At 38.7% G+C, this 15246-nt stretch overlaps 1 protein-coding gene across 2 annotated transcripts in view; it reads right to left on the minus strand.

The window, feature by feature from the left end:
- mRF1 (mitochondrial translation release factor 1) overlaps positions 1-15246 on the minus strand; it is a 128311-nt gene that overhangs the window by 97994 nt on the left and 15071 nt on the right. For both annotated transcript variants that reach the window (XM_090371840.1, XM_090371839.1), the window contains exon 2: positions 14352-14443. In XM_090371840.1, the coding sequence (XP_090227966.1) occupies positions 14352-14443 (92 nt within the window). The remainder of the gene's footprint in view (positions 1-14351; positions 14444-15246) is intronic.

Below are 15246 nucleotides of genomic sequence, written 5' to 3' on the forward strand. Positions count from 1 at the left end.
TGAGACCACTGTAGTCACCTTTATTGGCAATTTCCTTTCCCTTTACACCTGATGGTAGTTACAACTTTTAGTAAATCTCAAAGCAGTACCCATATCAGAATTACCCTTCCTTGGACCCTTTCAAAAAACTCAATGTCTTTTTTTAGGTGAAGTCTCCGTACCTGAACACAGTATTCCAAGTGTGGTCTAACAATACCCTCAAAAAATGGGATTATGACTTCCTTATCTCTACTACCAATTGTTTGATAAATCATCTAAAGCACACGATGGGACTTCCTTGCAACCTGTCTACAATGTTCAGAGAACTTCATGCCTAACTGTATTGTAACTCCGAAGCCCCTTTCTTACACTGCTGACTTTAGTTCAATCCCAAGTGTATAAGTTATTTTGGGGTTACTGTTACTGAGGTATAAGAACTGGCACTCTGCTGGATTAAAGCAAAGCTGCCACTTTTCTGAGAGACAAATCATCTTCTTATGTACTCTCTGAGTCTCTTTCTAATGGCTTTGCATAACTCTGTACTCAATTTTGTCTTTGTTGTGTTTATCTTGCTCTTCATTTACTCTCTTCGGTTTCATCAGGACGAGTATTTCTTGACTAATATTTTCTTCTTTGGATTTCTTTTTACCTATAGATTTCTTTGGCTTTATCACTTTCAGAAAGTTGTTGTATTCCTCATCAATACCTTGGTACTGAAAGGCCTGCAGAAGCTCAAACTTGTTCCTAAGTTCCAGTACATACCACTTTTTCTCCTCTTCTGTTATCTCAAAGACATTCCTATTATTTACTTCAGTCAGTTTTTTCCTTTCTTTTCTTACATCAATATCAAGTATGCATCTTACCATTCTCTGATCACTTCCAACATTTACCTTGTTCAAGACAGTAACATCGTTCACAATATATCTTCTGTTAATGAGGATGAAGTCAATTTCATTATTTATGTCCACTTTCTGTTCACCCTTTTCATGAAAAAAGTGTTCATTACTGACATTCCTCAAGATTCTGCAAATTCTATAAGTCTTTAACCTTTTTAATTTCTTTCACCAATTACAAAATTTTATATAGTTTCCATTTTCTGTTTTGTCTCTTTCTCTGTAAAGTCCCCCATAATGATGGTGTAGTGAATTTTCTGTTCATCTAGAAGTCTCTCAAGTTAAATGTACATTTCTTCAATCTCTTCATCATCATGGTTTGATGTTGGTGCAAATATCATTATAACCTTTAATTCGTATCTCTTAGAAGTTCTGAGTATTTCTTAGAAGTCCTGAGAATTCAAAAGTACATCACCAGTCCTGAGTAAGTCCTGGTGATGTACCTTTGAATTCTGAAATGTTATTTTTAATATCTTTATGGACCAGAAAGCCAACTCCACCTGTACTCTTAAGTGGGGTGGTAGTATGCAACTGTTTGTTGTTGTTCACTGGCACCCAACTAAAATGATGATGAGTGAGTCAGATGGGTTTGAAGCCATCTCTGTGATTAAAAAGTACCAAATGTTTGCGTACAACTCTTTTTATTATACTTTCCTCTTAATCACTCTGACACCACGTAACTGAACTCTAGACATGGTTAGTAACCAGTCTTGTGCCAAACTTCCCACTGGTTGGTGGAGATTTTAATATGCCTGTTTGAATACATGTTGTGGCATTTTCAGATCTGACCTCAATTTTCACTTGACCTCAAAAGACTTCAAAAAGCACCAATGAGAGATAAGCTTTTGATCTGATTTTCTACAATCTGCCAGATGTATCAACGATTCCAGACTTATTTGCTTTCTCCTCTGACCACTCACTGATCACCTGTTCATTATCTTTTCCACCTGAGTGTACTAAGCAAGTTGAGAATCAGGCAGTTCCCTATCTCAGCTGATGGTCTCTATTAAATTCCTCAAGAAGAAATTGAGATCCAATGCCTCTGAAGTTATAACTAGGGGAATCTTTTTTCTCAAGGACAAACTGAGGAGGCAGTGGAGTCTCTTGCAAGCGACCTAAGACATATTGCCATAGTTAAAGCATCCAAAGAAGTTAGGATTACAGGCAGAACAAAGCACTGGTACAAGCTCAAAATCCAATAAGCCTTCAAGCAGAAACAGAAATCATAGGAAGTGGACAAGATTTGGAGCAGTTACAGATCTCAAAACATACAAGAGAAAAAGAGCCTTTTCGGCAGGTTTAAAAGAAAAGCAGAACAGCAGCACATCAATCTTTCTGGATGACAACGAATTGGAGAATACTCAGTTATTGAAACCACCATTTTGCCATGGATGAGAAACTATTCCAGTAATGGACCGATATGTCGTTTAACCAGCAGGACAGTCCTCCCTAACGTGATCTTAGAAAACACGTCAGAGGTGTATTTCTTTTCTTTCTCTTCTTTTTTTTTTATGTAAACCCCAAACACGAGAGGTATTATAACCTATAGTACTTAGTACCATGCTTGGGTTGGAGGTTGAGAAGACGAAAGAAGCTATTTGTTGACATTGGACTTGAACTTCTGTAGACTGTAATTTTCGGGGAATACGTATGAAGGAAGGTTGTTCCAGAAAAAGGCAGTTGAATGAATAAACGGGGAAGATGAAAAGTTGGTTCTGTGAGTTTGAAGTTGGACAGTAAACGGATGTTGGCTGGTGGCGGCACATGTTCGGACTGTTTTGAAAGGGAGCGGGAATTATAGAAGCCAATTCAGAAGAACAGTGCCCATGGAAGTATCTGTAGAAGAGGCATGATACTGACCAACATTATCAGTGTCCATGATTCAGACATCACAGCACTCTACTAAAAGAAGATGGGCTATTGGAAACATTGAATGATGAATACAGACCTGTCATTCTAGAGAACCATAGCAATGGTCATAAACTATGGAAGTACCACAAACTACTAGTGCCATGCTCACCAACACCAGTCAACCCTATCACTGCCTAAGCCTAGGGAACACCTAGAGTGAATGGGTAATGGTGAGTAAAAATCCTAGATCACAGTTGTGTTACATGAACAAAAGTAATGATTGTGACATTGAAAACAGCAAAAATAAAGTCAAGGGGCAAGATATAGACCTACATCCCCAGTGTCCATGTTCCAGGCATTATAGTACTCTTACCTTACAAGAGGTTATGTGCTAATGAGAAGAAAGCATGTTGCATGACACCTACAGCCCTAACAACTCAGAGAAACATAACACTGGTCATAAACTTGTATGTACCATAAATCACCAGTGCCATGCTCAATAAGACCAGATAAATCTGTCATGGCTTAGGCTTAAGGAATATCTAGAGTACATAGATAATGGGGAGTAATCACCCTGGATCACAGTAGTACTATATGAGACCAGATAAATCTGTCATGGCTTAGGCTTAAGGAATATCTAGAGTACATAGATAATGGGGAGTAATCACCCTGGATCACAGTAGTACTATATGAACAGAAGCAATGACTGTGACATTGAAAACAACAAAACTAAAATCAAGGGACAAGACACTGACCTACATTTTCAGTGTCTATGTAGCAGACACCACAGTACTGACTGAGACATTGAAAATAACAAAAATGAAATCAAGGGCATGATACTGACCAACATCCTCAGTGTCCATGATTCAGACATCACAGTACTCTACTATAAATAGATAGACTATTGAAAACAATGAATGATGAATACAGACCTGACATTCTAGAGAACCATAGCAATGGTCATAAACTATGGAAGTACCATAAACTACTAGTGCCATGCTTACCAACACTAGGTAGCTCTATCATTGCCTAAGCCTAAGGAACACCTAGAGTGAATAGGTAATGGTGAGTAAAAATCCTAGGTCACAGTTGTATTGCATGAATAAAAGTAATGATTATGACATTGAAAACAGCTAAAATAAAATCAAGGGGCAAGATATAGACCTCCATCCCCAGTGTCCATGCTCCAGGCATTATAGTACTCTCACCTTACAAGAGGTTATGTACTAATGAGAAGAAAGCATGTTGCATGTCACCTACAGCCCTAACATCTCAGAGAACCATAACAATGGCCATAAACTTTGTATGTACCATAATTCAACAGTGCCATGCTCAACAAGACCAGATGGAACTGCCATGGCTTAAGCCTAAGGAATATCTAGAGTATATAGACAATGGGAAGTAATCACCCTGGATTGACCTACATTCACAGTGTCTATGTTGCAGACACCACAGTACTCTACAATAAGTAGACATGTGATATTAAAAACAATGCATAATGACCACAGACCTGTCATCCCAGAGAACCATAGAAATGATCATAACCTACGGAAGAACCATAAACTACCAGTGCAATGCTCACCAACACCAGGTAAATCTGTCAGTGCCTGAACTTAAGGAACACCTAGAGTGTATAGGTAATGGTGAAGAATAATCCCAGATCACAGTAGTATTGCACGAACAAAAGTAATGACTATGACATTGAAAACAACAAAAATAAAACCAAGGGGCAAGATACAGACCTACATCCCCAGTGTCCAAGTTCCAGGCATTACAGCACTCTCACCTACAAGAGGTTATGTGCCAATGAGAACAAAGCATGTTGATGTTACCTACAATCCTAACATCTCAGAGAACCATAACAATGGTCATAAACTTGGTATGTACCATAAATCACAAGTGCCAGGCTTAACAAGACCGGATGAATCTGCCAGTGCCTGAGCCAAAGGAATGTCTAGAGTGTATAGGAAAAGGTACACACAAGGATATATCCAGGAGGAAAGAAAAGAGAGGAAAGAAGGAGAAAAGAGGGAAGAAGGGAAGAAAGAAGAAGAAGGAAAATGGAAGAGAGGGGAAAAAGAAAGACAAGAAGAAATGGACACTACCATGCCAGATTACGTACCAATATGAACTGATCACATCATTCCCACTCTTGGTCAGGATTGAGCCCTGCAAGAGATGGAATAGTACATCCCTCCCACTCTTGGCTAGGACTGAGCCCTGTGAGAGATGGGGTATAGGGATATCGAAAAGTAAATGATAGTCCTTATATTATTATAGTTTAATTTATTTTATTTTATTTATTTTATTTTAATATATTTTACTTTATTTTATTTATTTTAATTATCTTATTTTATTTTACTTTACTTTATTTTAATTGTTTTATTTATTTTATTTTACTTTACTTTATTTTAATTGTTTTATTTATTTTATTTTATTTTATTTTATTTCATATCTAAGGGGAAATAAAACCAAAAAAGTGTGCCCTGGTAATTCTGAGGGGACCTTCCCTGACGCATTACCCGGCCACACAGGATTAACTTGATGGGACATCAGACGTCCAAAAACATAACCACAGGACCGGATCAGTCCGTGTCCTCTTAAGATAAAGTAGATCCTGGCTGCCTCCATGTGGCTAGGGATGGGAGTGAGGGGCTGTGACACAAACCTGCCACAGCCCCCTACTGCTAAATGCCAGGTGCCGGCTAACACACAACGCAAAAACAACACTAATGCACACCTAATTACATATTTCATCTATCAGATGCATTTTTTTTTTTTTTTTTCTTCTCAAAATTCAAAAAACTTAAAAAATTTAAAGAATTTTTTTATTTATTTATTTTTTTTTTATTATTTTTTTTTTTGTTGTTGTTTTGTGTTAAATATATACGTGAAATTTTGATGCTCTTTTAAGTTCTTTTCTAAGCCGGCAACTTGGCAAAAAGCCTAACAAACGGCGGATATAGGGGAAACCCTGGAAGCCGCTAATAACTTACAAATACACTTTATCTGTAGAAGAGGCATGCAATACGAAATAGTAACTCTAACAGAGTCTCTCCACAGTGAGTGGAGAGATTCTGTTAGAGATGAATCATTAATTAACCTAACTGCCCTCTTCTGAATGGAATCAAGAAGCCTGAGAGAGGTTTTGGGGGCACCCCAGATGTGGGAACAATATTCCATGGAAGAGCGGATTTGCGATTTATAGAGTAAGCAGCTGTTTGGGAGAAAAGTAACGCCGAGAGCAAAAGAGAAAACCAAGTTTTTTAGATGCAGGGGAAGCAATATTTGTAATGTGCTTGTGCCAAGAGAGAGAAATTAGAAGTCAGGGTAATTCCCAAAAGAGATATCATTTTGCCTAGAAATCGGAGTGTCACTAAAGATAAGCATAGGAGCAGACGAATCCTTTTTTGCAAGATATAAGACAAGACTGAGTTTTACAAGGGTTGAAATCAACTAAGCTGTCTTTGCCCCACTTGAGAATTACCTGAAGATCGGCATTTAAGGAATTGGTTGTAGATTTTCTAGAAGTTGAAGCTGAATGAGCAGGGCAAGGTTTCTCAAAATGGAAAGTGGAATGTAATGTGCTATCATCGGCAAAACTATGGATAGGATTTCCAGTAAATGTACGAAGATTATTAATATACAACAGGAAAAGAGTGGGGGAAAGAACTGAACCTTGGGGGACACAGGCATTAGTGGAGAAGTTAGAAGACAGAGAGCCATCTACCATCACTCTCAGTGAGCGATCAGAGAGAAAACTGGATAATCAATTACTAAAAACAGTTGGCAAACCATAAGATGGAAGCTTGTTTAAAAGACCTTGGATCGACACTGATGGAATCCATACTGGTGATCGTTGATCAGACGGAAGGGTTCTAGGTAGTTTAAGAGTTGGCGGTTAATTGATTTCTCCATTACTTCAGAAAGAGTAGAACAAATTGCAATGGGACGATAATTAGATGGGAGGGATTTGTCACCCTTTTTAGGAACTGGCTGGATATGAGCAAATTTCCAAGCGGAAGGAAAAACACATTTTGGAATAAGAAAGTGAAAAAAGGCGGCAAAGAATAGGAGTACGTTCGGGAGCACAGGTTTTGAGAACAAGTGGAGAAATACCATCGGGACCTACAGCTTTCTTAGCATCAAGATTCGTCAAAAACCTTCTGACATTCTTTTGACGGAAGAATGTTGGGAATGGTGGGAGGTATTTTACCAAAATGGGATGCTAGCAGGTCAGCTTTATCCTTGGCTAAAGTGACAACTGAACCATCTGGTTTGCACAGAGGTGGGAGCAGAGATGGGCAAAAGGATATACCAAGATCCTTGACATAACATGGCCTCGACAAAGCTCCCCGCATACACACTACTCGGACTCCCCCCAGTCACTATCTGCAGAGTAGAGGTAGCAAGATTAGCATTAGCATTAGTAGAGGCATTTGATGCAAGAAAGCAAGCTTATGCAGCATCAGCCAAAAAAAAAATAAAAAAATAATAAATAAAAAATAACCACTTCCACTTCACCCCTCTGTTCGTTCGAAATACCTGTCCAGCTGAGCCTTAAACTGATTTAGGCTATCAACTTCCACGACAAGAGATGGAAGTCTGTTCCACGAACCAACCACCCGCTGGCTAAAGGCAAATTTCTGCACGTCTATCCTACATCTGTCTTTCCTCAATTTGAATTTATGCCCTCTCAGGTGATTATTCTGAGCGAGAGGAAGAATCCCATCAGCATTGAGCATGCTCAAACCATTCAAGGCTTTATACACCTCTATCAGATTACCTCGCTGGTGCCTAGTCTCCAGACACTGTAATTTGCAAAACTTAAGCCTTTCTTCCTAAGAGCACCCCTTTGTTCCATTCACTAATCTTGTTGCCCTTCTCAGAACTCGTTCCAGCAGCTCTACATCCTTCTTGAAATGAGGCCTCCAGACCTGTATACAGTACTCTAGGTGTGGCCTGACCATTGCCCTATACAAGGGAATAATCACCTCCTTATCCCTGCTAGAAAAATTCCTATATATCATTGACAATACACCATGAGCTACTCTTGCAGCCCATCTGCACTGTTCAGAGAACTTCATATCTTCCTGCACAACCACCCCCAGGTCCCTTTCATTCTCTTCCACTGTCAGTGTAGTACCACAGAGTTGATACGTTGCTCTGGGGTTGCTGTTTCCCATGTGTAGTACTTTACATTTGTCAATGTTAAACTTCATTTGCCACCTCTCAGCCCATCTGCTCAACCTTTCCAGATCCTGTTGCAGTAGCATAGTGTCAGTAGTGTCCTTGACAACCCTGCCTACCTTTGTATCGTCTGCAAACTTCGACATTAAGCTTGATATACCAACATCAATATCATTTATGAATACAGAAAACAATAATGGACCCAACACTGAGTCCTGAGGGACTCCACTAATAACATTAGTCCACGACGAGCAGTGCCCATTGATTACCACTCTCTGTCTTCTCCCCCTCAGCCACCCCTTTATCCACAGCAGCAATTTGCCTCCAATGTCACACTGCTCCAATTTGTGCAGCAGTCTTCCATGTGCAACAGTATCAAAAGCCTTTCTAAGATCCAAGTATATAATATCAAAGTTATTCCCTGCATCCAGTTCCTTTGTGACCGCATCATAGTATCCAATCAAATTGGTCAGGCAAGACTTCCCCTTAACAAAACCATGCTGTGTCCAAGCTATAACTGAAGTCTTGTCTAAATGATCCTGCAGTGCTTCTTTAACTAGTGCCTCCATTAATTTTTCTGGAACAGAAGTTAAACTCACAGGTCTATAATTACTTGTGTCAGCCTTTGATCCACCTTTGTGAAGTGAGGTCACATTTGCACATCTCCAGTCTGTGGGTACCTCCCCTGAGTCCAAGGAAGCTCTCATAATTATGGCTAAGGGTTTGCTTACTTCCTTTGCTGCCTCCTTTAATATAACTGGATAGATCCCATCCACCCCGGGTGCCTTTCTTGTTTATATTCAACAATTTCTCCTCCACTTTACTCTCAGTTATTACAAGATTCTCTAGCTTACTGCTAAACAACTCCTCATGTGTGAATGTCGATGCAAAATATTCATTTAGTTTGTTAGCTACCTGAGCAGGATCATCAACAGTTGACCCATCGATATCAAGTGGACCAATCTGATTCATCCCCTTCCTTCTAGAGTTTACATAAGTAAAGAACTCTTTGCTGTTTTTCTTTGCACCCCTTGCCAAAGATTTATCGTAATCTGCCTTCGCCTGCCTAACCTCCTTTGTAAATTGGTTACAGATCAACTTGTATCTATCACAGGCTTCTGTGTCATGTGTTAATTTGTATGTATCCCATGCATGTTTCTTCTCTGCCATATGCCTCATCAGTTCATCTGACATCCATTTAGGCTTAAACCTTGAACAATATTTCTTAGTTGGTATGTAAAGCCTAGTAGCTTCCAAGATAAGTTCTTTGAATGCTTCCCATTTTGCATTTGCTGTTGGTAATATCATCAGTTGGTCCCACTGTATAGAATTTAAGTACTGTCTCAGTCCATTGTAGTCGCCTTTACGAAAGCAATAACCCTTCCCTTTACCCCTAATGGTAGTTACCTCTTTGAGTAAATCCCACTTCAGCACACTGTGATCACTGCCATCTAGTGGTTCATTTATCTGCAGATTCTTAATGCATGAAAAATCACTGCTGATAATCAAATCAAGTGTATCCCATCCCTGTAGAAGCAATCTCTCCTGTTAACAAGTAAAGTCCAGGCTGAAAAAAATTCTACCCCTTGAGCCTTGCACAATCTTTCCAGGGCCGAATTGATCAACAAGGCTCTCATCATATACTCCCTCCTATCGTGTCTGGGCAGAATTGCAGACACTTTCAAATTCAACCCTATTTCACAGCTTTTTTTCAACAGTGACCTGTACTTGTTAAGCAATTCTGCCGGTCACCTACTCTTGATATCATTAGTGCCAACGTGTACAACTATATCACCTTTTGTGCCCTTAAAAGATGATATCTGCTCTACAATGTCATCAACCTTTGCCCCTGGCAGACATAACCTGGTCCTGTTCCACCTATCCTTCTTACAAAGCATGTTCCCCGTTTCCCTGACAAGAGAATCACCAACAACTACTAGTTCCTTTGAGACCAGCGCATTCTGCCTTGGGGGTTGCTGCTGTGTTGCGCGATGACCAAGTGCCAGCTCTGGCGTTGATGTGGGCAGCTGAGAGCTTGATGGGCCCCTCAATTTAGTTCCTTCGAGGGCATCCACCCTGTCCTTCAAGCTCTCATATAGGCCCATAAGAACGCTGAGTTGTTTCCTGATTTCGATACACTCCTTGCATCGCACACACACAAAGACATCCCCCATGGCAATATCATGTCCCGTACCTGAATGCTCTACAAACACCATGCAAGCTGTGCATTTTAGAAGGCTGTGATTCAGAAGGCAACTGCCCCCCTCAGTTCTCCTCTGAGCCACAGCACTTCCATTAGCTTGAGCCTTTTGTTTTGCTGCTCTGGTCTGAGTCATGATTTCTTTTAATTTAAACAAAATTTCAATTTCAGTTTATAACCCTAACTTATCTCCCAACACAGTTATAACGGGATATATATTTTTTAGTGTCAAGTATTAATTATCTCCGAGTTCCCTTTATATAACTTAACCCTAGCTGATCCGGAAGCCTCCTAGAGAGTTACCAATAGGTTCGGTACGGTGTACTAACTAGCGGTCGGCCTGCGAACACCGTTTTAGAGCTGTACCCTCGAAATGTAAGGAATATTAGATCTCACCACGATGTTCATCATAACTTCAAAAGTCATCAATCATACTGCATGATGGAAGAGATAGGGAAGGGTTGACCGGAACTTAGCTCTAGAGACTAAATATGGGTTCCACCACTTCAAGCCTTCAATAAGTAAAGTGGTGGTATTGCACCGGTTGATGAGAGTCATCTAACACCTAGTACTGCCTAGTACTAGGTGGTAGATGACTCCCGCAACTTAAAACTGACTTGATACTATATTTAGGACACAAGTACTGAACAACAAATCCTCCCTGTTAGATACCGATTTGTTTGGTATAAAATTGGCATTTGAAAATATATCAATTACAGTTCTTAACTTTACCTTGAAAGACTACTTAAAAATACTTGACTCCTTAATCAATATACAGTCAGTTCTTCTAAAATGTGCATTTTGGCAATGCGAATTTGCTCCAATGTGACTGATATATTAGGGAACAACGCGAGTATAACGCGATTTTCGCGTTGGCTCATGCGCGACTTCGTCTGCGAGTAACACCAGGTGAACGCAAAACCCATCACCAAGCTGCACGGCAATACACACAAGTTTACGATGTTTAAAAAATGTCAAATGTCAAATGTATGAGTGCTACAGTTCCCATTTATTGTAGTTGTACTGGTCGAAGATACACTGTTATCATTTGCTGTATTCTCAAGATAACAAGTGATATTGTAGGCCAACTCACGTTTTTAGGAGTCACATTTTTCTGTTTAAACAGAAATTTTGTGAGGCGGGATGGCATGAGCAGAGCAGCACACATTTCTGAAGGTCACTACTATAAAACAATAAAAACAATTTGGAGTTCCCGGTTTACTAGGCATTCCTGTTAGTACAATCTAATTATAAACAGATAGTAAACTCAATCTTATTTCATTTGCGATAATGCGGATAGCTGTAATTCTGTGGGCTTTTACGTTATTACGGCGAAACGTGTTTCCCCTTCCATGAAATCTTCAATCATATAAAAAACATGAATAAATTTTCGAATCTTCTCTTCATTCCTATGTTTTAAGCTTTGTACTTTTTACTCTGTATCTCGCTTGTGCAATTTGTGCGTGCCGTGTTTGTCGTTATTAATTGCTTATCTTTTTTACTGTTTTAAATTTTACAATCCAAAAAAAAAATATGTCAGTGAACAGATATATCAATTAGATTGCATATATTACAACTATATTTACTGTAATGTTTTTTTCTTTATTATAAATTTAAGAAAATTTTACAACACAAGAAAAAGTTAGCGTTTCTAACTTTTTCTTGTGTTGTACTTACCAGACTGAACATTGTTTTGAGTGCTTTGCCACATCCCTATTTTTCCCATAAGCTCTGTTGTTTTTAATGCTCGAAATATCATAATGCAGAGATTTTTAGGAACACATGTGCCGCATAATAGCAGAACTAACTGTACTAGAAAATCTACTTCAACTGAGACAGCTAGTTATTTCAGATGGATTCTATCAGACAACCGTTCATGTCAGGAAAGGAGTACCTCGAGGTGGGGTATTATCATCTACCCTCTTTTCTTCATTGCTTGAGCTCCTCCTAGCAACATATCCCAATTTTATCTCATATGCTAATGATCTGAAGCTCTTTGTAACTTAGAGGGACCCTCAATCTATCCTGGGATCTATCCAGTTATATTAAAGGAAGCAGCAAAGGAAGTAAGCAAACCCTTAGCCATAATTATGAGCTTCCTTGGACTCAGGGGAGGTACCCATAGACTGGAAATGTGCAAATGTGACCCCAATTCACAAAGGAGGATCAAAGGCTGACACAAGTAATTATAGACCTGTGAGCTTAACTTCTGTTCCAGGAAAATTAATGGAGGCACTGGTTAAAGAAGCACTGCAGGATCATTTAGACAAGACTTCAGTTATAGCTCGGACACAGCATGGTTTTGTTAAGGGGAAGTCTTGCCTGACCAACTTGATTGGATACTATGATGCAGTCACAAAAGAACTGGATGCAGGGAATAACTTTGATATTATATACTTGGATCTTAGAAAGGCTTTTGATACTGTTGCACATGGAAGACTGCTACACAAATTGGAGCAGTGTGACATTGGAGGCAAATTGCTGCTATGGATAAAGGGGTGGTTGAGGGGGAGAAGACAGAGAGTGGTAATCAATGGACACTGCTCATCGTGGACTAATGTTATTAGTGGAGTCCCTCAGGGCTCAGTGTTGGGTCCATTATTGTTTTCTGTATTTATAAATGATATTGATGATGGTATATCAAGCTTAATGTCCAAGTTTGCAGATGATACAAAGGTTGGCAGGGTTGTCAAGGACACTACTGACACTATGCTGCTGCAACAGGATCTGGAAAGGTTGAGCAGATGGGCTGAGAGGTGGCAAATGAAGTTTAACACTGACAAATGTAAAGTACTACACATGGGAAACAGCAACCCCAGAGCAATGTATCAACTCTGTGGTACTACACTGACAGTGGTAGAGAATGAAAGGGACTTGGGGGTGATTGTGCAGGCAGATATGAAGTTCTCTGAGCAGTGCAGATGGGCTGCAAGAGTAGCTCATGGAGTATTGTCAATGATATACAGGAATTTTTCCAGCAGGGATAAGGCGGTGATTATTCCATTGTATAAGGCAATGGTCAGGCCACACCTAGAGTACTGTATACAGGTCTGGAGGCCTCATTTCAAGAAGGATGTAGAGCTGCTGGAACGAGTACAGAGAAGGGCAACAAGATTAGTGAATGGAACAAAGGGGTGCTCTTACGAAGAAAGGCTTAAGTTTTGCAAATTACAGTGTCTGGAGACTAGGCACCAGCGAGGTGATCTGATAGAGGTGTATAAAGCCTTGAATGATTTAAGCATGCTCAATGCTGATGGGATTCTTCCTCTAGCTCAGAAAAATCACCTGAGAGGGCATAAATTCAAATTGAGGAAAGACAGATGTAGGATAGACGTGCGGAAATTTGCCTTTAGCCAGCGGGTGGTTGGTTGGTGGAACAGACTGCCATCCCTTGTGGTGGAGGTTGATAGCCTAAATAAGTTTAAGGCTCAGCTGGACAGGTATTTTGAACGAACAGAGGGGTGAAGTGGAAGTGGTTTTTTTTTTTTTTTTTTTTGGCTGATGCTGCATAAGCTTGCTTTCTTGCATCAAATGCCTCTACTAATGCTAATGCTAATGCTCAACACATGGTGACAAAAAAACAAAAAAGTAGCAACTCAAATCAAGCATCTAACTGACTAATCAGAGATGATAGGATTAGAACTTAATCACTCCAAGTCTGCCCACATGTCGATTACAAAGTGGAGAATGAGAAATAGTGTTTTATTTTTTTAAATGAGTTTAAGTAAATCGAAATTAAGAGATAATTTTCAAATTTTTTATTAATTAAAAATTTCTTTATAATTAAAAAATTTTAAATTTCTTTATAATAAAAACAAAAAGTGGCATCTCACAGATGCCATGCAACTGGATTTCTTAAACTGAGGATATGAGTGATAGAAAGTTCAAGTAATAAATACAGTTGTAGTAGATATCATTGTTTCAGAAAAAAACAAAAGAATGATTTTAGTTTTCTTTTTGACAGTAATTTTACTATAATCTTAGGAAAAATAAAAGAAAAAAAAACACAAAGCAAAATAGGAAATTAATATTTAAAAGTATTTATATACAACATTAACTGTTACGTGTTTCATTGGCCAAAAAACGTCAAAATTTTGTACAGCAATTCACTGAGAGCCCGCCCCTGTCAAATCCTCACCACATGGAGCCAGCACACATTTCAGAAACTTACTTATGAAAGGATTAATCATTAAACAAATTACTTTTTATAAATGGATTTTTGAGCAATGATAACATACTGATAACTCCAGCTTCTGCAATTTTTGTATTAACTGTCTTTTCTCTATTTCGAGCAAATCCTGCATTTCTCTATCATGTTTTCCATTAAGATCTAAAATGGGATAAAAATGCTTTCCATTAATATTTCATAGAGGAATTTTTTTTTAAACAATTCAAGTATCTGCAATTAAAAATTAGAATAAGTATTATTAAACAGTAATATATTTGTGCTAATAATGTACCTTTATTAACAAAATATATTAAGAAAGTAGCAGAGTAGCAGTTCAATTTTGCATTTTCATTATTAAAACTTTCCAATTTTTCAAAAATTTTTACCTATAACTGATATTACATGTAATGTTTTTAAATTTAAAACTAAACTATAGTGAAAATTCTGCACTTGTTTTGTTCATGGGAAGGCACAGTTCAACATGTCTAACAAAACATTCACCAAGTTAAAGTTGTATAATTTCTGCAGCCTCCAACTCAGCTGTATTTCTATGCTGATATTTGTGCCTAAAATCCTGTATGCATGAATAAAAATACCACTGAACTTAAATCACCATATTCATTGCTGGCTGATTGCAAACCTGCAATGAACTGCCACTACAAAATACATTGATTTAAAATAAACATAAAAAGACACAGACTGACAGAAAATACCAGAGGGACTCATATCAAATAAAAATAAATAGCTTTATTCCACAGATAAATCACAAAGATCACAAAAATGGGCAAATAACACAGTTCATACCAAAATCAAAATTTTCAGACAGACTGTATGACTTAAACCACAACCTATTTGAACAGTGCTTAACACTTTCAATGATGATTCCACATGCTCTGCAACAAACTCTCAGATGGCAGGATACCTTGCTTTTGCCACTCATTTGGTGAGGCTTGGACTTGATGGGA

This window comes from Mastigoproctus giganteus, chromosome 4 (assembly GCF_048544385.1).
Source record: "Mastigoproctus giganteus isolate SK-2022 chromosome 4, ASM4854438v1, whole genome shotgun sequence".
In the NCBI taxonomy this organism is placed as follows: Eukaryota; Metazoa; Arthropoda; class Arachnida; order Uropygi; family Thelyphonidae; genus Mastigoproctus; species Mastigoproctus giganteus.